General features: G+C 40.9%; 1 protein-coding gene across 5 annotated transcripts in view; it reads right to left on the minus strand.

Annotated features, from left to right (window-relative positions):
• ATP10D (ATPase phospholipid transporting 10D (putative)) overlaps window positions 1–24,973 on the minus strand; it is a 49,561-nt gene extending 24,588 nt beyond the window's left edge. For 3 of the 5 annotated variants that reach the window (XM_082050293.1, XM_082050294.1, XM_082050292.1), the window contains exons 1-7: window positions 24,905–24,973; window positions 10,611–10,919; window positions 9,629–9,823; window positions 6,988–7,192; window positions 2,581–2,666; window positions 1,415–1,521; window positions 543–674 (exon numbers count right to left, since the gene is read on the minus strand). In XM_082050293.1, the coding sequence (XP_081906419.1) occupies window positions 543–674; window positions 1,415–1,521; window positions 2,581–2,666; window positions 6,988–7,192; window positions 9,629–9,823; window positions 10,611–10,879 (994 nt within the window). In that variant the 5' untranslated portion in view covers window positions 10,880–10,919; window positions 24,905–24,973. Of the gene's footprint in view, window positions 1–542; window positions 675–1,414; window positions 1,522–2,580; window positions 2,667–6,987; window positions 7,193–9,628; window positions 9,824–10,610; window positions 10,920–24,904 lie in introns of those variants that run through there. The other 2 variants (XM_082050295.1, XM_082050296.1) reach the window with 2 other exon arrangements.
• Window positions 24,974–25,027: the final 54 nt, after the last annotated feature.

Below are 25,027 nucleotides of genomic sequence, written 5' to 3' on the forward strand. Positions count from 1 at the left end.
AATTAATTGTATTATCCTTGCTTGTCCACTTTCTAGTTAGCCTGTGAACACCATGTCATCATTATTAAGTGTAGTCTGAAGAAGTTTTCTTAAACATGTTTTAAACACTTTTTTGATTTGTCATAAGTCAGTCTGCTTAGATTTACTTAAGCTCACTATTCAATCCATCCCTAAAATATCAAGTCCTTTACAACTCCAGTCGCATTAGACCTCTCCCCACAATGCTGTACATGCATCTCATGTTACCTGAAAAATCCTAAGTGGGAGTTTTGCAGAGCAGTTAGTGACAGAAAGAGAAATGAACTGGAGAAACAGGCTCCAGACCTAAGAACTTGTACCAGAAACACACTTCTTGATCACACTCCAGATTAAACATGACAACATGAACTAAAACCTGGCAGTATCCTCAACTGCTATGGAATTACACATGGACAAAGACAGCTTCTGAGATGGGTTGTTAAAAAGAATCGGTCCCAAAATAAAACACTAAGTGTTGTAGGCTGAGAGAGGAAAATAGCAGGAGTCTGCTGATTCTCACTTACCTATTGCACCAGTTAAACACATCAAAATTAGAAGCAGAACACACCAAAGAATATCAGTGTTCACTTTTCTTTCCAATTTACTGCGCTTGTAATGAGGGCCACTGTTATTCAGCATGGCTTTGGTTTCATGACCTGTAACCACAACACAAGTTGAAGTTCTCTAAGAACGGGTATCAGAACCACAAGTGCTTTATATTTCTAAAGCTCTGGGAAATGGGACATTTCTGTTAACTAATATTTGAACACAAATTTTAAATATGAGCAAACTAACTGCTCCTGCAACATAAGAATTCTGTCCTAAAAAAAAAAAAAAGTGAACAAGCTAAACCAAAATCTGTCATGGATACATTAACTTTAATACTGTCAATAATGTTCCTTCCTATAGAAACATACCCATTCTTGACATTTTCTATATTATTTCTAATATTTTCTACAAAATCCTGTGCCTGCATTACAACTGTCTGGCTGGATAGATCGTATTGATTAGTTTAAAAACCTCTGCTGTTTGATACAGAACACTGAAGAAGAGCACTAGCTTCAGTTTTGGACCAGAAAAAAACCCTAAGCATGCCACGCATCTCCATGCCCATTTCAAAACCAGGGTTCACCACCACAACAGTTGAGGACAGCGACCTGTTCACATGGAACAGAGTTGGTCTCCGATGAATAACCAGACACATAAGTTTTTTACACTGTTAAAATGGAAACAAACTTAATCCAGACATGCATTCTCAACATTTGTTGCTACAGCTGCCTTTCGCTGGATCCAAGCTTTCACTCTCGTAATTCCCCTTTGTAGAATACTGTTTCTAGGGCACATAACTCTATCTTGTTTGCAAAGCAATCTGTGAAAGCCAGGGCAGTTCACTAACCTGCATATACCACTATGCCTACAACAGCTTCTGTGTTTCTTACTGTGCACCCTCGGAGCAGTAAGTTTTCCTTGCTGAGGCCCACTCGATCCTTGTTTGAGTGCTCACTGGAAAAAATGCACATTACTTCAGCTGTAGGACTCCAGCAATTCTGAGTCAGGCTTTGCAAAACCATTACGGAGCAGACTTCCCAAAGGAGCTGCTAGTCACTGACTCCCATTCTGTCATTTCTGATCAGGCTTTTCAAAAGAATGTGGCAACATGCATGCAGATCATCTTTGAAAAGCCAGACATGTAGGCACTGTATTAAAAGTTCTTGTGTTTACAAGCCTGGTGTTTGCCAGCTGGCATATGAGAAGTAGGCAACACTACTGAAAAGAGCTGAAGACAAACACTGGAAGTCTGAAAGCCTGACTTCTACTTGGATTGCCCACATCAGAAAAAATTCAAACAAAATACAAAATCCCATTTTAAATATACTGTGAACATCATTACTCCTGTGGCATACTTTCAGTGCAGGTAGGTCCACTGTTTGTCAAGGTGTTTCCTCAGAGAATAAGATTTACAGATATTTATTTTTTGGTTTGTATTTCTAATGTATCAGAGCCCACAGGGAAGAATATAGACATTAATCAGTCACCCCGGTATTCTGTTTTCCAACTGTATAAAAAATCATAAACCCATAAGAAGACAGGACACAGTCACATTGGTCAAAAGGAGTTTGATAAAGTCACTGGTGGTTACACAAAACAAATCAGAAAAGGAGAGGAAGCCAGTCCTTCCATTTCCAATTGTGATCAATGCAGCTTGTCCGGCCAGGCCATTGTCCAGACTGAATACTGTAGATATCACATGTTATTAAGAGCAGATTTGAAACAGTTATTTTGAATATGGAATAGACAATTGCAAAATAGCCTGAGCTAAGATATTGAACATATTCAATAAAAAATAAAAAGCACTAGTAGGCTTTCCCAGTTCACAACCTGCTGCTCAGAAAGCCCTTCTGGATGGAGCTCCATGTGTTGGGCTGCACTCAGAAATGCAAATGTGGTGACTTCTATATATACAGTCATTATTTTTTAAAGCAAATGTTACAAGCTCTCTGAATATCAGTAAGAGCATCGAAGCAAATGACAAAAGTTTAAAGAGCCACCAATCCTACTTACACAAAGCCTTTGAAGCGACTGAGGTCATTATTAGGATTTTCACACTCTATTCTACTGGAAAATTTTTCTGGATCAATTTCAGAGACCTAAAGCCATAGGAAAAAAAACACAACAAAACAAAAAACAGAGAACTCAGACAAAACGTGATGGAACTTAAAAACATCATAAATTCATAGGTTCACATATTACTATCTAACAATTTAGCTTCAAAACTGTTAAGTTGCTCATGTTGTTGATGATCTGCTACTCAGTGTAAATCACACACAGCATGGACGGACTTCCTAGTAAATATCAAATCCTGGCAAATAGCAGTTGAATTGCTGATATTTTGAGAACACTGGAGAGAAGAAGATGGATAGAAGAAGAAAAAAAAATGCAATAAGAACATCTGAAAAGCAGAGATCTCTCATATTTTTTTTTTTTTCTTACAAGGAAAAAAAAAGAGGTCATGTCTTCTCTGCAAGTAGAATTTCTTTTAAACAGCCATTGTTTCCAATACTATGACCAGAATACTATCTGTGCTAATGCAAAGAAAGTAGAACTTTTTAATGATGCTCGAGCCTTAACAGTACTGAACAAAGGGCTGTTATGAAAAATTGGAAGTACATGTTGTGAATAAAGAGCAGGTGAGCTCTTCAGTAAAAAGCCAAGCAAAACAAATATCCTTTATTAATAAAGAATAAAACCCGACAAGAAGAGAAAAAAACAAAAGGCCTTATCTTAGAGTTATCTGCAATTGCACTTGCAATTTAATTTCAATTAATGACATACAAGCATGCCTCTAGCCTCTGGTATAACAGAGCCCTTTCCAAGCCACGTACCTTCCTCTAACTCTTTGGAAAGTAATATGTTCTACTCTTTAGAAAAAAAGAATTACCAATTTAAGGTTTCAAACTGCAAGGATAGATCTGTAATTCATAGGTGTAATTGAATACTGCTACATAATTACAGGTCTCTGAGAAGGCTGAACTCCCACAAATAGGTGACTTCACACTGGCAGAACAGCAACTGTGAGGTTAAAACACAATACTGCAAGTAGAATTTGAAACACATACTTTGTTGCCTTGATAAAAAATTATATATTTTTTGCTATGGTTTGCTGTACTTCTTTATTGCACTGTATTAACCTGAAGTCAATACGAACATAGCCTTAGACAGACAGATACCTTCAGACTGTTAATTTACTATGAAAGACTTCTCTCTCCACTGACCCTCCTTATGTTTATTAGTACAGGAAGTACAACATTTCTGGAAAGTGTTAAATGGTATAATTGATTCATGCTTTTCAAGCATTTCACATCATACAATGGTTACACAAAAAAGAGCATGAAGAGAGTAAGAACTACCCCCAAAAGGAGGTAAAATAGCCAAAGCAACTGACAGCCTGGAAACTGCTCCAGACATGTACTTGCAGTGAAAGCATCTTATTCCTGATAGACTACTAAACCATTTGACTTTGTCAAACAATTTGTAATAGCAGTGAAGGTTTTAGTAAGAGCTTCTTGCAATATACCTTGAAACAGCAACCACAAAAAGTTAAGGTGTAACCTACACTTGGCACAGAAGTTAGGTCTATACTCTGCTAGTATAAAACAGAGGTGACAGAAACTATATCCAAAAGCAAGTGTCTTGATATAAGCACTCCAGTCTTCCTGGACTGTAAGTTTATGGTCTGTATTTGTTCATTCTAATCTTAACTTTGACAAAGCAAATACTGAGAGTAGAAGATTTTGCACCTTATTTCTGGAGCTGCTTTCCTATGTTTCCTGGCACAGAAGATTTCCTAGGGCAGAATTAAAATTACTTGGATTTTGTGTAAAGGTCCCTAAAAAGGGGGGAAAATAAAGATGGGAACTGAGTAAGGTAGCTTGGAGTGATAAGCTCCGCATCAGACTCTCTCACTGGAATGGTAAGAGAAGCAACTTCCCAAGGCCATGCCTGCTGCTTTGGCCATGCTGTGTTCCTGACAAACTATTGTTATTATTATTACTAATATATGGTTAGATAAGATGGCATGGGAATGGAATGGGTGCATAGCCAAGGAGGAATAGGAGAGCTGGCATCTCCTTCCACCAGCTTGGCTTCTTAGGCTGCCTGGAAGAAAAGGACAGCACTTTCCTCTCCAGCAGGTTTGAGAATGCTGCAGTTCAACTGGGTTCAGTCTGACCACACAGGCTGAGAAGGAACAGACCAGTGCAGTCCTGTGGCCTCTCTTACAATGTCATAGGAAACATTCACTGCTCACAGCAACTTAGTGTTAATGGCACATCACCTACTTCACCCCACTGAACCTGTGCTTGGTTCAGCTAACCATGCGAGGTGTGGAAGGAAAATGAGACTAATTGCTTATTAATTGGAAGCAACATTTGAGTATCTGGAAAGCAGCAGAGCAGTATCAGTTTGTTTACCAAATAGCTCGTTACCCTCAGGGAGAAGGTCCTCAGCTGTTTTGTGTACTTCCCCATGAACACCAAGGTAGTTGGAGACACCGTGTTCTGTGCCTTGTTACCTGCTGTTACCCAAGAAGCCTTAAGTTACTTTCTCAATTTCTTTCCTGTTGTCATTTAAGCATAAAAAAATGCTATTCTAAATTGCCAAAATTAAATTTGACTACAAAGGTCTCTGCTCCTGTTTCATGCTTCAGTTTTGCCATGCCTTCTCTTAAAGGGAGTTCAAGTGCCAGAACAGGTGCCCCATTGGTAACTTTTCTAATTGTGTTTCTACTTGCTCATTCACAAAGAAGCAGGACTTAACACCCTTGCGAACAGGTTAAGTCATTTTAGTCCTTGTCTTCAGATTTTCTTTAATTTGATGTAGTGTAGTGTAGTGAAACGGGGAGGTCAGGCAGTAAGCCTCTTGCACAGCACTGCCAGTCTTACTCAGCCTGAGTTTACAAGGACAAAGGCTCTGGCTGAAACGCAGCTGGTGAGGCACTAGAGATCTGCGAAGCTGACTGTGGCTCTACATTCAGCGATCGTGCAGTCCTGACAAGAAGATCCTGCAATTACTTTGTTGGGTTTTTTTTGCATTTGAGGACAAAAATGAAGAGTCTTGAATGGTGAGAGAATTGCTGCTTTTTCTGGACAGTATGACTCTTCCTAGCATTCTGGAAAGAGAGAAAACAGTCTCTTGAGGGAGACTGAACTCATACCTTGGTAGCAGGAGCTGGTATAAGATCAAGGCCACCTCAGTATAATGTAAGCCTGTAGAACCATTTGAACTTTGCCTTGCATAATGATACATATCTACAGAAATATCAATCAGTCCTTTCTGCCTTATTGTTTTAAGATTAAATCAAGAAAAAAAAAGAAACAACAAAAAAGAACACATGCCACTGTAAGGGGGTAAGAAACAGCTTTGTTTATGGATATCACATCATGGCTTTGGTATTAACGATACTTGCTGAGTAACAGAGGAGTCTTAAGGTACAACAAGGTGCTCCTCCTCGTTTCTCCACTACTGCTGGCAATTCAGAGGCAGTCCAGGCAATTTTATTTCCAGAGGACTAAACAGTCTGTTCTTATGGACAGCACCAAGTCTCCCTGCTGTTGTCTTCAGCACAGTGTTTCAGCAGCAGTATCAGGTGTGCTGAAGACTGCAGAAATGCCAGGATTCTTCGCTTCTTTGATACCATGTTCTCTGTGCCAGCCTCTAGCATTCTGTCTGCTAGGTATAACACCAAATAAAGTTTATTTGTCTGGTATTAAAACAATAGCAGTCATCTCTTCCATATCTGAAAAGGCCTTTATGAATTACTTATAAAGCCTTAACCACATGGTTTCCACAGTTCAAAAGCATAGTGCCACTGATTTCCCACCACTACTCAGTATGTAAACCCTCAAAGACCCAGTCATGCTCAGTCTTGAAAGGGAGAGATGACTCGGGTCACGCTGTTCATAGTAGGCTTGCAGCAGAAAAATTCTAAGAGTTCCAAAGGTTTTATAAATCCTTGAAAGACTAGAATTGGAGCTAAAAATACATCTGCAACATGAAAAAAACAGTTAAAGAGAAAAGATAATATCTGCTCCTCTCTCTATGTCTTTATACAGCACAGAACTCCCTTCTAAAAAATTCCAGTTTCTCACATGTGACACAATATGCACCATAAAATATGTCTTTACCTGAACACTGCATTATTTGAAATAGATCTCTTTCTCTGGGTTAACTGAACATGCTCCAAAATAACTCAAGTAACAAACTAGAAATTACCTAGTTATTTTGTTTTCAGATAGGGTTGCTGAGCTATTAAGAACTAGGTAATCTAGAGGGCTGGGTTTTTTATTTGGTTGGTTGCGTTTTGTTGGTTTGTGTTTGTTTTGTTGGGAGAGGGGAGGTGGGTGCGTGTTTTGTCTTTTAGTTGACTGTCATGTCAACTTCGTTACACCACTAGAAATGCACAATTATCACCTGCTCTGAGTATCCTCTCACCACCTGCCTCTGCTTTAGATTGGTTTCTCCATCAAGGCCCACTGTTTCAATGTAGCAGATCCCATCCGGATCACTAGAATATAACAGCACCATGTCAGCAGGAATTATTTCATTACGTGAAAGCCGGATGAAGTCCCCAACACTGACATTTTTCCAGCATTCATCCATGTATTTCTTCTCCTTCCTGAAAAACATGCAAAAAACAGTTTTGGTTGGTTTGTTTTTTTTTTTTTAACAAACGCATGAACTGAAAGCTCAGAGAAACACACTATAACTAGAAAATTTCTCTAATAGTTAATTTATGCTTCCAAGTCATTAAAAAAAACTCCAGTGAGATAGTCTGTTAGCTCAAGGTGAATATAATTACAAAGAATTAGCTCTGGGGTCCAAGCCCTGTTTTTCTGGGAATTACATTCCAGGCACCCTCTTGGAAGTATTTTAACTCTATTTAAAATTCAGCCCACTTGTTTCCTGTATTTTCACTATTCCAAGAAAGCAAACAGTGTTTTCAGGATTTCTCTTTGGGTCACCACTTTTTCTTGCAATTATGCAACCAAGAACAGCAAATCTTTTTCCCTTCTGATAGGGCCTTTCAAAAATGTCTGTCTCCTGAAATAATTAATATCTAGCAGTGAGCAAAGAACTTTCAGCAACCACTTCACTGATGCTCTGAATATAAATACTTGTATTTAGAGGCTTTAAAAATATTTTTTCTATTAATTTTGAAGATAAGGTACTAAGACTCTCTAATACCCCAGGAAGTCAATAAAAGCTCAAGCCTACCAGCACTGAGTTGAAATTCTTTATTAATATGAAATATCCAGGCATGATGTACCTACGTTTGAACTGTTTTCAACATTTCATTTATAGCTACTGTTCTGTCCTCAGCCCAGATGAAGAATCTTTCTTTTATGTAATCACAGCAGCTGTGATTACATAGAAAGAAGCTGTGACTCTGCAAACACAATCAGGTTTAGGGCAGTGAGCAGGATGCAAGGTGAGCCTGCTGGGGGCACACAGTCATAGGCTAATGCAATAGGGGCGATGAAACACCTATAGTTGCTGTTACAAGCACTGCACAGGTCTGGATGCAGTATGATTTTGCACAAAGTATTAGTGCCTTCAGTGACTGTCTGACTTTTCTGCCTTGCACAGCCTAACCCAAGAGCTACGTTCAAAGAGAGGAACATGTACTCTCTCCACAGTCTTTGCTTCTCAGTCATCCAGACTGGGATGTAGTCTGGGCTGTGCTAGGGCTGTCTTGCTCATTGTACTTCCTTCCCTGCTTCTCACTGCAGGCTGGCTGAGCAGCACACACACACCCAGGGGTTAGGAAGCGCACCCAGCTTCTACAGCGCAGACATAAGCTTCTCAACGTGGCCATTGTTTGAACACTGGCACTTACCTACGAGCTTTAATCAAAGTGCTACCTATCTAAAATGCATCTGATAAATAGTGAAACAGAAGCAGACACTTCTAATGACAAAGAAAATGTCAGAAAAATATTGCCTGTATCAACCTTTGCTCCCATCCCTTTCAGGGCTGCATTATCTGACAGTACCCTTTAGAAAATCCTTATCTACAAACAGAAGGTACAAAGCCCACACAATTAATTGGTGTACTGATGACTATTTCTCCAGTGAAGGTAAGGTGGAGGCTGTTACATTGCTTTCAAAGTGCAAACAAAGCAAAAAAAGGAAGCAACAAATGCTGACATAAAATTAAACCAATATAAGCCACATCTGTTTTCTCCTTAAGATGCTCTTCACTAGTTTTCTACACAGATGGAAAACTGGCACAATGGAAAGTATGTAAAGCTTAATTAAAGCTACAGCCACGTCTATCACAAGATGGATAGATACAAACAACACTACAGGATTTTTTTCATACCAGTACCTTTCCTTGAAAATAATTAAAAAAAAAAAAAAGAGTTGAAGGAAAAATTTCTGAAGTAAATTAACAAAAAAACACCTAATAACAGAGGTAAACAGGAAAAGGGAAGGAAGATTTGCTGAAACAAGATGTGACTCTCAGTTACTGCAGGTATGACTTGAACTTTGATAGCTGCAAAGTGCTGACAAAGTAAATCTACTCAGGAGACTGAGCGAGCTGAAAACTAGTTCATTTGTTTTGCTGTTTAAAACTACCTCTTGGGTACTGAAAACTACATCAGCATAACTTTTTATGTAGGCCAATTTACCCCATTATGAAGGCCAAGTAAGTCCAATTAGGGTTCAACACCAACTGGAACAGAATGCCCGGGTCACTCCACAACACCACCCTTTTACCTTGCCCTCCAAACAGGATGGAAAGGATTTGAGAACGCAGGAGGGCAGTGGGAGAAAATTACTTCCACAGCCAGCTTGTATCTAGAAGATTTAGAGAAAGGATGGAAATGGAAAGGTAGGCAAGACAAAATAAACTCATAAAGAAAGCAAGCAATGGCATCACTAATATAGTAAGACAAAAGTTTCAGGTAAAAAGTTGTCAACTTCTGCCACTGACTTCTACAGGAAATTTTCAAAGTGAATTCCAATTTGCAAAACCATAGAAATATTTGGAAATTAGAGATTTTTGTGACAAATAATAATAATAACAGTCTTTCTGGTTTATCTCTTACCTGCTATATACTTTGGTTAGTAAGTTGTTTATCTGTTTATCCATTTTGTACTTTGAGTAATCTTCCAGACCATCTTTCACTGCAATAATTGTCAGAACCGCTGCTAGAGGTAGCATTGTAATTTCTTTTTGGAAGGCTTCCACCAGAGGAACCCAATTTAGGACAACTAGAAATAGGAAATACAAATTGGCAACTCTGAAAAAAATAGAAAACATGGAAGTTAGCTGTGCCAGCAGACAGACAGTGGTGCTAGCAGTCATCCTTATTCCCCCACTTCATGCTATATAAACACTTAAGTTAGCAGTAATTTAACTTTTCTTCACCCCAACTGCAATTTAAGTAAGTATCCACAATTCTGTTTTCACTCTCCAGTCAATAGATTACTTAGCTGCACACTTGCTTAATATGCATGATCAGAAAATGGAGAAACAAAGAATTTTCCTGTATTTTCAAACTTGTCCTGCAGACATGTCTTCTAGTAATGCTTGGGTGAACTTGCACTCTCTCAAATTTCCAGCTCTTTTAAACTTAATTTTATAATTTCCTGGGGGAGATAACATGTTTTAAAAGGGAGCCATCCTACAACCTCCCTGCATAACTTTAGAAATCAGCAGTCCTCCAAGCAGAAGGAGGAAGAAAAAAACTGGCAACAGACATGAAAGAAGGGGAAAAACTCATTTGCAGGAAACGAGCTGAAAATCCTACTGCAGATTGCTCTGTGGCAGTGCTCCAGGAGTAAGGAATATTTCAATAATCTGAAGAACAGAAGTAGTGGAAATTACATAGAATATGGAGAAAAGGATAAGCCCAACACTAATGATTCTCAAGAGACTTCGGCCAGATAACATAGACCTTTTCAGAAGTGATAGGCAGGTCGGGAGGAAGAATAATTTTTTTAATACCTGTCTATATAGCAACACACACATTTAAATAAAAGGATTCCACTTCAGGAGAATTACCACGATCAAAACAAGTTCTTTACCTGTGAAACTGTTCAAACAAATTCCGTGGTAAAAAATTCAATAAAGTATACTTAGTAGTCTGTATTTTGTTGTTCATGTACAGTTTTGATACTTTTTCATACTCTTCCTTAAAATGTCCCAAACAGGGTATTACTATCCTATGTTTGCCAACAGTTTTGGATGATTGATAGCACTTGTTAGTTGAATTGTTGCTGCTGCTACTTTCTCCACCCTCTGTAGATATCAGTCGCTGCCAACGGTATCGGGCCCAGCGGATGGGATCTGCCATTGTGCTTGAAACGCTTTATAATCCAAGGAGTGTCCTCTATCTAGAAACAAATTAAAATATAGCAAGTTAAGTAATAATTCTGTAAAGGCTTTTCAACTAAAAAGTCACAATTACAGATTTAAATAAGCCTAGGAAAAACATTATTTCCATATTTTCACTAAAAAACCTCACATTTAAGTGAGGTCAGGAACCTCTGCTTCAAAGCTTGAACTTATCTGAATTTCAGTCACCCTTTCAGGATTCTGGAGTTTGATTCCTCTGTTTAAAATGCACATTTTTGTAATAGTACCCCATGCAAGTAGCCCACCCACCAGTTTTTTGTGCTGTAGTATGGTGAGAAAGCAGACAAGCTGTTAATTCTGCAGAGAACAGCATTTTGAACAGAACCCTTATCTCAGACACTGCAGTCCTTGCCAATGGTTAACAACTTTATTAAATCAGGAGTTAATGATATAGCAATAGGCATCTGAGTACAAAGTAATTGCCATTGAAAGGCAGTAGCTATCATGAATATAAAACCTCTTCCTGTTAAATTAGAAACAGGTTTGAGAATTTTTACCAGCTGATGGAGGATGCCAATGCTTCTCTTCTATTCACCTCAGCTAAGCCCCAGCAATGTACCCAGGAATTTGTTTTCCTAAAGAAAGTTGGAGTTCATAGATATAGGTGATACTCACTGTAGCAAACTGCCCAGTGCAGGCAGAAGAGGACTTTTAGACACACAAACCAGACTTTAATAGAAACTCAAAACCTCTGTTTTTTACAATTTACAACAAATTTTCACAATAAATAGTTACTACATTTCTTGTACTACTTCTTCCATAGAACAGCTTATCTTAGATTTGTTTAAAACTATAACTTGCATGAGCCCCAAATCGTCAGTAAACCTAATTCCCACTGCAGATTACTTTCCTTCCCTGTGGTATCTTACTATCCCCATACATTATAGCAAAATTTTTTTACTAAATCCTGTTCCTAAACTCCCATACAAAAGCTGCCTCTAAAATTTCCTGGGTCTTTCTAAATGAAATCTCCTTACTGTAGGCTAGCCTACACAGTCATCAAGCTAATCCTGATTTTTGGCTTCAATCAACTCAGACGTCTGTTCACGTACTATCTCTCTGCCATGGGCAAATGCCACTCTGTGCTGTTTAGATTCCTCAAAAATGTTGCTATAAAAAGTAATTTTCAAAACTATAGATTCAACACCATCACATCTCTTACATATCTTCCTTGATTTTTCCTTTCTCCCACTACAATTGCAGAAATCTTGAAATATGAGCACAGTGTCCTCAGTAGGTCTTTTGGCAATGAGGTCGTATTAATATATCTACATCAACCCCTTCTGTTCTTAAAAAGAAGATCCTGCCAACTTCCCAAAAAGCCTGGTTCATTGTGTCACTACCCTTTGGCTTTAAAGCTTTCCCCTAATGTCTCACTAGTCTCTTCCTCTCCTCAAATTAAGACAGTACATTTTTGTCCTGTCATTAGATGTGGACAGCTGACTGTTACAATCTTAATGTCTTGGAAGATTGTTACCACATACATGAAACTCGTGTTTTTCTTCAGAAATCATAATCTGCCTCTGAAGAGAGAAGAACAAGGAGTGAAAACCAAACCTCTATACAGCATCTCCTCTTAGCATCCCCTGGCAGTTCCCAGCGAACTACCGCTCTCCCAAGGCCCTTCTGCAGTGTGTCCCCAAGCAATGTAAGGGATCGGTCTGAGAAAAAGAGACTTCCCTCTTTTTCAGTGCTAAACCTTGTGGGCCCAGTAACCATCAGCCTCCCAAAAGCTGCACAGGAAGGCAGTTATGCCAGGGACTTCTCAGAGAAACAAGAAGTAAGTTGTGAAGATTTTCCAAAATATACGGCATCCTCTTAATTTCACAGAATGTGACACATTCATATCCTCGCTCTCTCTAATCCTAACACCTGGGGGACAGTCCCCAGTGGGACTGCCCTCTGCATAGGGGCTACTGTCCCATTTTAGTCAGGGTCCACCTTTCCTTCAGAGATGGAAGTTCTGACATCTAGAAGCAGCTACTTCACAACAGCGAACTACTTCCAAGGTATGGCTACCATATAGTCAGACATATTCAGAACATTCTGTGTTTCTATATGAATACTGATCTGTACATAGATTAAAGAGATGCTTTTATTCACTTGCACTGAGTCTGAGAACAAGTCTAAAGCTTGGAAGGTAGCCAGGTCTTGAAAAATATTTAGGGACTGCAGAACACGCTGCTAGTGGAGTTCATGCTTGGCAATGCAGGGCTCTTCCATACACACAGAGCTCCTAAAAGCCAAATGAACACTCACCCATCTACATGAGCCAGGACTGAGTCAAAGAACAAAGTATTGAAAATTAAATAATTTAAAAAGCTGACTGGCTGAAAAGAGGTACTTTCCTCTTCTGCAATCACAAATTTGGGCAGTTCAACTCTTAAAAAAAAACCCCAAACTTCTAGGTTTTGGACAGCATCCTTAAGGCTTGGCCATTTTGGGGAAACGACACTCTCCTGAATTGTCTCTGCTGTGGTAAATCACTAATTTCACAAACAGACATTATGCAATGAAGGGCCTTTTTAAAGAAAGTTTTGCTTTAATTAACAATGCAGTGGATTATCAGGGAGAGTTTCAACATGATTTCTTCTTTGTCCTATTAAATTTGTTGGTCTCTTTCAAGCTTCCACTTTTAGGATGAATCATACAGAGTGTGTCAATTAACCATATTTTTGCTTGAAATTATAATCCTTTGCCCAAGTGCAGTAAGTAATCTGACATATCTCTACATACTGTTACAGTGTAAGTAAATGAACACTACAAAATTTTTCAAGATGCCATATGAGCCTGGTATTTGAAAGCAGATCAGATTTGCAGAGAAAATCATGTTTATTCTCATAACACCATCAAACTAACATCTTATACTGGTGAGTTTTATGACCAGAAGAAGCAGCAAAAGTAAAGAACCTTCTTCTCAAAGCAAACTCCCAAGGTTCATGAGAACATAAAGACTTTAAATGGCAGATCCTGTTCACTCAGTGAAAATTATATACGCAAAATAACTTATACAGCTAGATCAACTTTAAAAGCTTAAGAATTACATTATCAGTAAAATGCAAATAAAGATGGTGTGCTGGTTTGACTGAAAATGGGTTAATTTTCTTTGTGGAGTTAGAAACCTTTCTTTTTCATAGCTAGCACACTCATTATTTGGACTTAGTTTGCGAACAAGATAACAGCCCAGGCACAGAGCTAATGTTTTTAATTGCTCTGGTCTGAAAGCCAAGGACACTCTGAACACTCTGCCCACAGGTGTGAGGCATCGAAGAAGGGGGACAGAGATGGGGCAGAGCTTGGCTGATATCCAGACTGATCAATAAGAGTATTCCATCCCATTAGCATCATGCTTCAGATATAAGGAGAGTTGGGCCTTCTGCTCTTTTCTCTTCTGCTCTCTCTCTCTCTCTCTGGGGCACAGCTGATGGAGTTTCAGTCAGGACATTTAGTCTGGCCTTTTGACATTTTTCAGAGGCCTCTGGGCTTTTCTGTCTTTTTTTCCTCCTTTTTTTTTTTTTTTTTTTCTCTCTTTGGGACCAGGTGCTGTTTCCTGGGACTGGCTGCTCAACATGTTCGTGAGGAATTGTCTTGAGTATATTTTGTTTATATTTTTTATATATATTTACTAGTAGTGTATTAGTATTTTGTTATTTTATTAAACTGTGTTTATCTCAATCCAAGTTTCTCACTTCCCTTTTGATTTTCTCCCCTATTGGGGCGGCGAGAGGGAGGGGTGAGTGAGCAGTTGTAGTGGTTGTATTGCTAGCTCGAGTTAAACCACGACAGATGGGAAAAGAGAGTTGTGAAATCAGGAAAAACCAAAGGGAAAACCCATCAAATTTCAAAATCTCCTAAATTCTAACTCTTTTTGGTTTTTATAATTTACTACTTTTTGTAGCATTTGATATCTGGTAACCACTGTTAAATTACAAAAAAAAAAAAAAGTGGGGGAAGAGTGCTGGATATTTTAACATGACAGCATGTCCAGACAGAATTCCTCATCCCTGGATCTGGAGCCACAGGTTTAAACTGTATAGGCAGTGTTGCTGAAGAGCAGTCACCCCTCCTGCATAGGCATTGCTGACTCCTGACACAGCTCCAAAACCTCTGCCCCACCCTTCCTCATCCTGCTTCAAAGAGGCAGAGCTTAAAAAGGGACAGGAAACCTCAGATTCAGTTGTGTGCACTGCACATTTCTGCCAGTATCCCCAGCATTTTATTGTAACAACTTTTAAGAAAACTCTGAAGAAGTATGGTCAAGAAATAACCAACACAAAACCACTGCAAGCACACCACATTGGAAACCCTGTAGTATCTTATGGTCATAAAAGTAAATCAGACAATTAACCAGCTCTTCAGAAAAGACAGGCAGGGTAGGAGAGGTGGAGGGGTGCCTTTGTATGTTAGAGAGTCACTTGACTCTGTTAAACTTGAGGTCAGCAGTGACAAGGTTGAGTGCCTGTGGACCAGAATCAGAGGGAAGTCCAACAAGGCTGACATCCTCGTGGGAGTCTGTTATAGACCGCCCAACCAGGACAATGAAGGAGATGAATTATTCTACAAGCAGCTGGCAGATGTCTCAAAATCGACGGCCCTTGTTCTCGTGAGTGACTTTAACCTGCCGGATATCTGCTGGGAGCTCAATACTGCACAGAAGAGGCAGTCTAGGAAGTTCCTAGAGTGTATAGAGGACAATTTCCTTCATCAGCTGGTAAATGAGCCTACCAGGGGCAAGACCCCGCTAGACCTACTGTTTACAAACAGAGAAGGGCTGGTGGGAGATGCAGTGGTTGGAGGCCACCTGGGGCATAGCGACCATGAAATAATAGAATTTTCAATACTCAGAGATGCAGGGAGAACCATTAACAAAACCTCTACGCTGGACTTCCGGAGGGCAGATTTTTGCCTATTCAGAAGTCTAGTTCAGAGCATACCCTGGGAAACAATGCTTAAAAACAAGGGGGCCCAGGAGGGTTGGACATGCTTCAAGCAGGAGGTTTTGAGAGCACAGGAACAGGCTATACCAGTGTGCCGAAAGGCTAGCCGGCGGGGAAGACAACCGGCTTGGCTAAACAGGGAGATTCTGAATGAAATCAGAAATAAAAAGAGACTTTACCGACTGTGGAAAAAAGGGCTGGCTACTTATGAAGAATTTATGGAAATAGCTAGATCATGCAGGAAAAAAATCAGGGAAACAAAAGTGCAATTTGAAGTTAATTGGGCCAATTCTGTCAGGGATAATAAAAAGTCCTTCTTCAAATATGTTAACAACAAAAGGAGGGGCAAGGAAAACCTCCATTCTCTGTTGGACTATGAGGGAAATATAGTTAACAAAGATGAGGAGAAAGCTGAGATACTTAATACCTACTTTGCCTCAGTTTTTACCAGTAAGACAGGTGGCCCTCAGGACAACTCATCTCTGGAGGTGATTGACAGAGATAGGAACCCAAATAGGCCCCTTGTATTCCAGGAGGAAATAGTTGGTGATTTACTGAGCCATCTGGATCCTCACAAGTCTATGGGACCAGATGGGATCCATCCTAGGGTGATGAGGGAGCTAGCAGAAGAACTTGCCAAGCTGCTCTCCATCATCTTCCAACAGTCCTGGCTCACTGGGGAGGTCCCATATGATTGGAAATTGGCCAATGTTACCCCAGTCCACAAAAAGGGCTGCAAAGCTGACCCTGGCAACTACAGGCCTGTCAGCCTGACCTCGGTGCCTGGCAGGGTTATGGAGCAGATCATCCTGAATGGAATCACACAGCACCTTCAGGATGGACAAGGGATCAGACCCAGCCAGCATGGGTTTAGGAGGGGCAGGTCCTGTCTGACCAACCTGATCTCCTTTTATGATCAGGTAACTCACCTGGTGGATGAGGGGAAAGCTGTGGATGTGGTCTATCTGGACTTCAGCAAGGCCTTTGACACTGTCTCCCATAATATACTCCTGCAAAAGCTGGTAGCCCATGGCTTGGACAAGTGTACTCTACGCTGGGTTAAGAACTGGCTGGAGGGCCGGGCCCAGAGAGTGCTGGTGAATGGGGCTGCATCTAGCTGGCGGCCGGTCACTAGTGGTGTTCCCCAGGGGTCAGTGTTGGGTCCAGTCCTGTTTAACATCTTTATTGACGATTTAGATGAGGGGATTGAGACCATCATCAGCAAATTTGCTGATGACACCAAGTTGGGAGGGAGTGTCGACCTGCTGGAAGGCAGGAGGGCTCTGCAGAGGGATCTGGATAGACTGGAAAAATGGGCTGATTCCAATGGGATGAAGTTCAATAAGGCCAAGTGCCGGGTGCTGCACTTTGGTCACAACAACCCCCTGCAGCGCTACAGGCTGGGCGCAGAGTGGCTGGAGAGCAGTCAGACAGAAAGGGACCTGGGGGTACTAATTGACAGGAAGCTCAACATGAGCCATCAGTGTGCCCAGGTGGCCAAAAAGGCCAATGGTATCCTGTCCTGTATCAAAAATAGCGTGGTCAGCAGGACAAGGGAAGTGATTCTCCCCCTGTACTCTGCATTGGTGAGGCCACACCTGGAGTATTGTGTTCAGTTCTGGGCTCCTCAATTCAGGAAAGACATTGAAGTGCTGGAGCGGATCCAGAGAAGAGCAACACGACTGGTGAAGGGACTTGAACATAAGACCTATGGGGAGAGGCTGAGGGAGCTGGGGTTGTTTAGTCTAGAGAAGAGGAGGCTTAGAGGTGACCTCATCACTCTCTATAACTACCTGAAGGGAAGTTATAGCCAGGTGGGGATTGGTCTCCTCTCCCAGGCAGTTAGCAATAGGACAAGGGGGCATGGGCTTAAACTCTGCCAGGGGAAATTTAGGCTGGATATTAGAAAGAAATTCTTTACAGAGAGAGTGGTCAGGCATTGGAATGGCCTGCCCAGGGAGGTGGTGGACTCACCGTCCCTGGAGGTTTTTAAACTCAGATTGGACATGGCACTTAGTGCCATGATCTAATAAATGGACTAGAGTTGGACCAAGGGTTGGACTCGATGATCTCTGAGGTCTTTTCCAACCCCGTCAATTCTGTGATTCTGTGATGTTGGGAAAAAAAAAAAATAACTGGATCTCATTCTCTGCCACAACACCCACTGACTCACCTGGGATTTGACTGACCTACTGTCTGCAAATGATGTTGGCTTTTTTAAAATCATTTGCACTTCCATTTTAAAATAGGATTTATGAGGTTTCAAACTTCAGAAATCTCTTTTGCATGTTTTTCTTCTTTTGAATATTTTTCTTTATCATTAAATTTGGGTTGTAAAGTAGTAAGCATCTTTTCCTTGGTTAGCTAGAAGGAGGTCAAAAGGAGATTCATCAACTTCATGTTAGATGTTGCAAAGGATGAAGCTGCTGATGATCAGAAAAAGATGTTTTAAACATTTTTTCTAAGAAATACCTTAAAACATTATTTGATCCTCGTCATGTCATTTTTCATAGTAAATCTTGAGTTCTCCAGCTAATGTGAATTTGAAGTTGTAACACAAAACAGCAGATGTTTCTTTAAACACTGGCAAAAGACCCACAAGATGAGTGAATTTGAAGCAGTATCTTTAAAGGTGTATTTTTAAAAAATAAGTTTATGTTAAAAAAAAAATCCCAAGAATAATGTTTGCGTATTTGAAAACAGGAAACCTAAATGATCATATTCTAAGTTTTCAGGACAGCATCACACAAGCTAGACTCTTCTCATTTTCACACTATATAATCAAGTGAACACTAACTTGATCTTGCTAATGGCAATAGCAAGACACGTCTTACTTGCAAAAAGGCAAGCTTTTGGAGCAAGCTCACTAATGTCACATGATCATGATGAAATGAGGAAGGTAATTATCTGACACTGGACATAACATACGCTTTCCCTCTGCCTCAGTTCCCTTATGTACTCTGATTCTTTCCTCTTCTCATAAAGCACTCTGAGATATGGAAAACTGGGAGGGCTAGATATGGTTAACATGCAACAGCTGGTTGTCAAATCTTTGTAAAAGCAAGGCACAGCAGTGTCATTTTTACCACAGGACACTATATCAACACTATATACTACCCATGTTGGACCATCCTATATACCAAGAAAAAAGCCTTTAATAACTCTCTGCTAGTGGCAATTCTGAGAAAACTCCTATTTTCAAGTGGTCCATACCCTGCCCTGAAAGGGCCTTTCACCGTATAGCCCAGTATAAGCATTCTCCTGTACATATATTTCACGTCCAGAAGTTGTTCGTTGTTTTATTTTCTCATCACTTGCCTTTCACTGTCCCTTTTAAGCTCTGTCAGCCTCCAATCCTGTGAAGTATCACCTTCATATCTACATGCAAGCCTTTGCTCCTAGCTTTCCTGCAGGGAGATGGAGTTGAGTTTAAAAACTCCTTAGTTTCGGTAATACTATTTGGTAGCCTTTGGCAAATCACTTGGCAATCACTGACCTCTCTCATACCAGATTCTTTCCCAAAATTGTCTGAAAAACAGATGTGTAGATAATTTAGCCAATGTTTATACTACTCTGGAACTGCACCTTACAATTATGTTGTGGTCATTTGCTCACATGTTACATGAAGTGCCCTGCCATTTACCCTGGCTTCCCTTGACCACTTCCTTCCTCCCTTCTGACAACATCCTTTTCTTTTGCTGTGACCTCTAAATAGTGCTTGTTCTTTCAGAAAATTCTTTGTTAAATACACCTGACATATTTCACAAGAATAGTACTGAGACCTCTGGCACATGCAAGCATATAGTGTGAGTTTCTATTTGGACTTCATGTGCAGGAGGCCTTCTGTATCACCTGGTCCTGTTTCCAGTAGGAAGTAATAAACTGATTCTTGGCAAATATTAAGTGCAATTACCATAATTGCACTATCTTACCTGAAAAATGTCTACAGCACCTAAAAAAAGAAGCATTTCAGACAATGCATCTCTTCAGCAACACCACTTTTCCTAGCTCCCTACCTGAATGTATCAGGATGTTCTGCAGGTTTGAGACTCTGGGGTGACCAGGAAAGATAAAAAATGCTAACCCAGATTGAGGCCAAACTGCACAAAGCTGTGGGAGAGTGGATCATCCCTGATCCACACACAGTCCTATTTAATCCTCCCAATAAGTGTTACTTGCACAGGCTCACTAACATTTGTGTCACTACATTATGACTGGAGTACACCCTCAGAACTATACAGGCTAAATGTTAAATATGCCTCCTAATCATCTTTGAAAACTCACAACTATTAGACAACAGAGAAGCTTAAGGGAGATGTGGCCTCAAGTTTAACTTACACTCTGAAGAACAAACACTTCTTTCCTCCTAAGGTTTGCTACTTTCTCTGTATCATGCAATTTCACAAGTTTGTAACATGTCTTTGAAAGACAATATGAAATCTGCAGAGACACCCTAATATGCTAAATAGATCTGGATAAGAGACTTGTGCTGCCAATTAATGGAACAGCCAAAAACCTGCAGGAATCAAAACTTCAATCATAAGAAAAATATGTAGTTATTCGTAACCATATATTCTGAGCTATATTCATAAAGTCTGAAAACCTTCAAGCCCTGAAATGCCTGATCTTGGAAAAGAAATTTCTTGATTGTGAGTACATTAAGCCAGCCATCCACAGGCAGCTCTTCACAACAAAAAACAATCAGGCTGCATTAAAACCCAGGAAGTGCCAAAGCCCTGACACAAGGTCAATCACAAGGTAATTTAATTGTAAACCATACACACGGTCATGCCAATTAATGTACTGCAGTGTGGGAGCAGTACATAAAAGCTGAAAATCTCCTTGACCATGGGTGAGTTATTTAGGATGAAAATCAGATCTTGTACCTACAGACACAACTGAACCACATAATACCAAATTTTAGGTTTGAAACCCAGATGAATCATGGATTTCTGGTTACCAGGTAACCAGCTTCAAAATAAAACTGAAGACTCTACAGAGCTATGATTTATGCAAACATTTTCCATCCTCTTCTCCATTCATCAGAAAAGTTCTGATTGATGCCCTGTTCTCATGTGCCACATCGGTCTCTCACAACTATAAAACAAAACCTTCCACATTAAGTCTTGCTCTTTTATGACTGTTTTTTCTCGCAAGCGTAGCTTCTGGCCATGCAGCATTTAATCACTGCAGATGCTTTGATATGCAAGAAATTCACATTCATTTCACAGTTATACTTAAGGTGTGGGACACGTTAAAAAATTATCCTGGTGTTGATATGATGCAAAAGGATACAATTTTTTTGTACTCACTGTAGGCTTCCTAAGTTACAGTAAATAGTTTTAAAGGAAATGGATCCATATTGGCAGTATTGCTGGTTTTTAACTATGCTGATTTCTTTGAAGGGCCAAAATGCTGTTGTGTAGACAAGGGCTAGGGTACTCATTGAAATTTATAGTAAAAGTAACTGTTACAACAAGAAACTGTACTTGAGTTCCCAAAATCCTAGGTTAGGTCTCTGAATAGTCCTATTCTTCTGGTTTTCTAAGATACCTACTTTATCAGCTTTTCAAGAGTTCCAGATACTCTCTAGGCATCCAGAGAGGCTTTCGGGTTTAATGCTCTAGGGTTCTTCAAAGGATCAGGGAAAGGAGGTTATACATAGGTCTACAAAAACAGCACGAGATCAAATTAAAAAAATCCTCCACAGCTCACTTCAAGTGACTATACTAGATTTGATATAATCTTAAAGACCACCTGGTTTTAAGCAGACTTCTCTGCCAACACTGGAAGCCAGAAATGTGAATGTGACCCATGTGGGCATAAGCTGAGCTACTTAACATCTAGATAACTAAGAGCAGCTAAGCCACCAGAAGTACAGATTTCCATGAAAGTCTTCAAGTACTGTGCACACACAGATGGCTCATGTCAAGGCCTGTGGCAGTGCAACTTCACTGGGCTTCAGCGAAACAGACTAACGCTACCCTAAGCTCACTACAATAATACTTACTGAAAGTGTATCTTAAACAAATAAATCACATACAGCCTTCTGATTTTTAAGGAGCTGAAAACTATGTGAGATACCTGCATATTTCAAAGGGATAGTAATGTTACAGCTTTTAATGTTACCTTAATTGTCAATGCTGTTGTGCTGATCCAATGTATTTGTGTTGTAGGGTCAGCAACAACTGCTGTCCATAAACATAGCTCTTACTTTCTATCAGTAAAGCATCTTCCTCACATGCAGTCCAGCTGCAAACAACAGTGCTGTTTTAGAACATAAGCTGTGCATCACATTTTTTCCTTGGCTGTTTAAAATTTTCTGTGGGAGATCCCTTCAGAGAGGCAGTTGTGAGGGTCAGACTCAAACTATACAGGTGTCTAGTTTTCCTTTCAGTCTCATGAAATCCTTTATGGTACATGTATATATTTTAATCTTGCTGCTTCTGCCCTTGCCTTTCTTACTCATCTTCATGTCCATTATCTTTTTACCTCTCTTCCAGTATTGTTTATTGTACTCAGATCTTGAAGACTTCACTTAATATTTCATGACACTGATTTTAATTCTTAGCTATCCAAAACAGGAATTGTGCATTGTCCCTGTACCTGGAACACATGAACGTATTTTTATTTCACTAATGTAACAACAGAAGGTATGCCAGTATTTATATCCATCTTTAACAGCATATCAGTATATATTGGTGGTTTCTGACTTTATATGGACAAGACAGGGCTTTTAAGCATCACTACAGAGAACACAATTAGGTGTGATACAGGCAGTCATGAGCCACAACACTGTTCAAGAGAATTTAAGACAGCACTGAACATAATTTTCCAACACTGATTTTTTTTTTTTTTTTCAACAGTGAATTTTTGATAAAACTGACTCTTCTATAACCTCAGGAATACAATCAGATATTCACCATGGAGCAATAAAACCTGTCTACTGCTTGGGGATGTTTTGACAGGAATAACCTGTGAATCCACTTTAACCACTAGAAAGTTTCTGCAACACTACAAAACTTGCCTCTTGAGAGGACATTTCAGGCCTGCAAGAGAGCTCAACTACAAATGTGTATCTTTAAAAGTTTTATTATTAAAAATTAAGCCTAAAGGTATAGGAGCCTAGAAAAAATGCAGAGGTTAAGAATGCTGAAATTCTGACCCTAATAACCTCAAAACTGTTTAAGGCACTATCTTTAGCAGTGTCGTGAGTAGCTCAACTGATTTAAAAGCTAACACTGAAAGACTTTGCTCTTGCTTCTCCCACCTCCTGCTCCAAGCTGGCTTCATCCATTCCTTCACAATCTGACATCTACTGAACCTGGTTTAACTCACCGATTTTCAAGACCTTTTACTAACTCACAGACAGTAATATAATTGGATTTCCTGATCCAGCTTACAGCTGTGAAAGTGCTTATGTTGGCACAGGGAGGTAGGACAGGAATGTCAGATCACAGTGAGTGTCTTTGTGTACTTAGGAAGGACACTCAGTCCTGATTTTGGTCTAGTTTTCATTAGAAATATCAGCTGTGGCTACTTGCCTTTGAAATTCAGATCACCCTCAGCAGTGGCAATTAACAAAAGAATGTGATCTTTGTCTGTCAGTCCTAGCTTTTGCTCCTGTAGATAGTACTGCCCACAGGCTAAATATTCAGCCTAAAACTATGGCTTCCAACCAGCTTTTGGGGCACACAAGGGAGTGAAGAGAATTAAATTCCACTCTGATCTTGGGGAAACCATTTAGTGCCTCTCTTCTGCAACCGGGGTAATGACACTACTGTTATCTCATGGTGATGATATGAAGATAAATGTTTTTAAATAAGCAGTTTGCCAACACTGTGGTCACTGGGGTGATGTGAATACCCCATACATATTATTTTAGTACAAAAATAACATACATTTTTATATTAAAAGTACATTTTTCTTTAGTAGCTGTACTTCTGACAGAACAGTAATTTCTTTTCAGGAACTTTTATTTTTCTTTCCCATCCTTGTTAACTTTTTTTCATTACTAAGCCCAGTAATTACTATTGTGGCCTAACCTTGTAACTGACTATGTGCACAATGCACCCCTCCATACTTTCCTGAACCTTCAGCAGTTTTCCTGTGACTTATATGAACCTCAGTCTACTTCCTTGCCTTAAATCTGTAAAGTACTTAAAAGCTTACACCCTTTCCCCCAATCACTGACATAAACTATTAAAACAAAGGCTTTTGTTTCTGGAGCCAAGGTCTTAACTACTTTTTCTTTCTGGTCTGCTTCCAGAGCTGCTCAGTCGATGAGATTAACGTAGGCAAAGCCTAGGGAACATGTAAAAGCATTAACAGCACAAACCACCCCCTCCACCTGCCCGCGACGGCCGCGGTACCATTGAGCTTCAGCCGCCGGGTTTTGCAGGGGGCCGGTTCGGCCGCCTCAGCACTTGCCCGGACCAGACCCCTCTCGCTTTCAAAATGTCACTCAGGGTCAGGAAGGGGGAACCTCCCTCCACATCCGAATCCGACGGGGAGGTGAAAACCGACAGCTCGGTTGTGCCGACCTTGCCCCTTCAGGCCGAGAGCGCACCACTCCACGCTCCCCTCGGGCTGAGGGGCGGCACCTGCCCGGGCAAAGCGCCCGGGCCGCCGGCAGGGCTGAGGCAGCTGCGCCGGGCCCGGAGAGCGGCGCCCCCGGCAGGGGCAGCCTCGCCTCCCTCCCCTCCGGGCGGCGGGGGGCACCGGGCTGCCCGCGGAGCCGGGGCCGCTGCCGGCCCGAAGACCGACAGCTGCGACTCTCGCACTGGGGTGGCAGCCGCAAGCAACCCCGCTTGTCCCCATGGCCGTACGGCGACACGAGTGGCTCCGCCACAGCCTCCTCGAGAAACAGTTGCGTGTTCTTCGCACGGCCGCTGCTTCCACGTTTCCCTCCCGTCAGGTCTCGGCCCGGGAGCCCCGCACCAGTGTCGCCCCGCACCACCAGCCTCGCACCCGCCCCCGCAGGCTGCCTGCCTTGCTTGCCACTCCTCCCGGCCCGGCCGGCTTACCGGCGGTACCGCGCACATCCCAGCGTCATGGCCGCGATTCCCCCGCCGCGCTCGCTCCGTCCCGGCGCCCGCCCCGCCCCGCCCCGCCGGTGCTGTCCGGCCCCCCGCGGCTGTGCCGCGCCC

This window comes from Streptopelia decaocto (genome assembly GCF_964273445.1).
Source record: "Streptopelia decaocto genome assembly, chromosome: 4".
Taxonomy (NCBI): Eukaryota; Metazoa; Chordata; class Aves; order Columbiformes; family Columbidae; genus Streptopelia; species Streptopelia decaocto.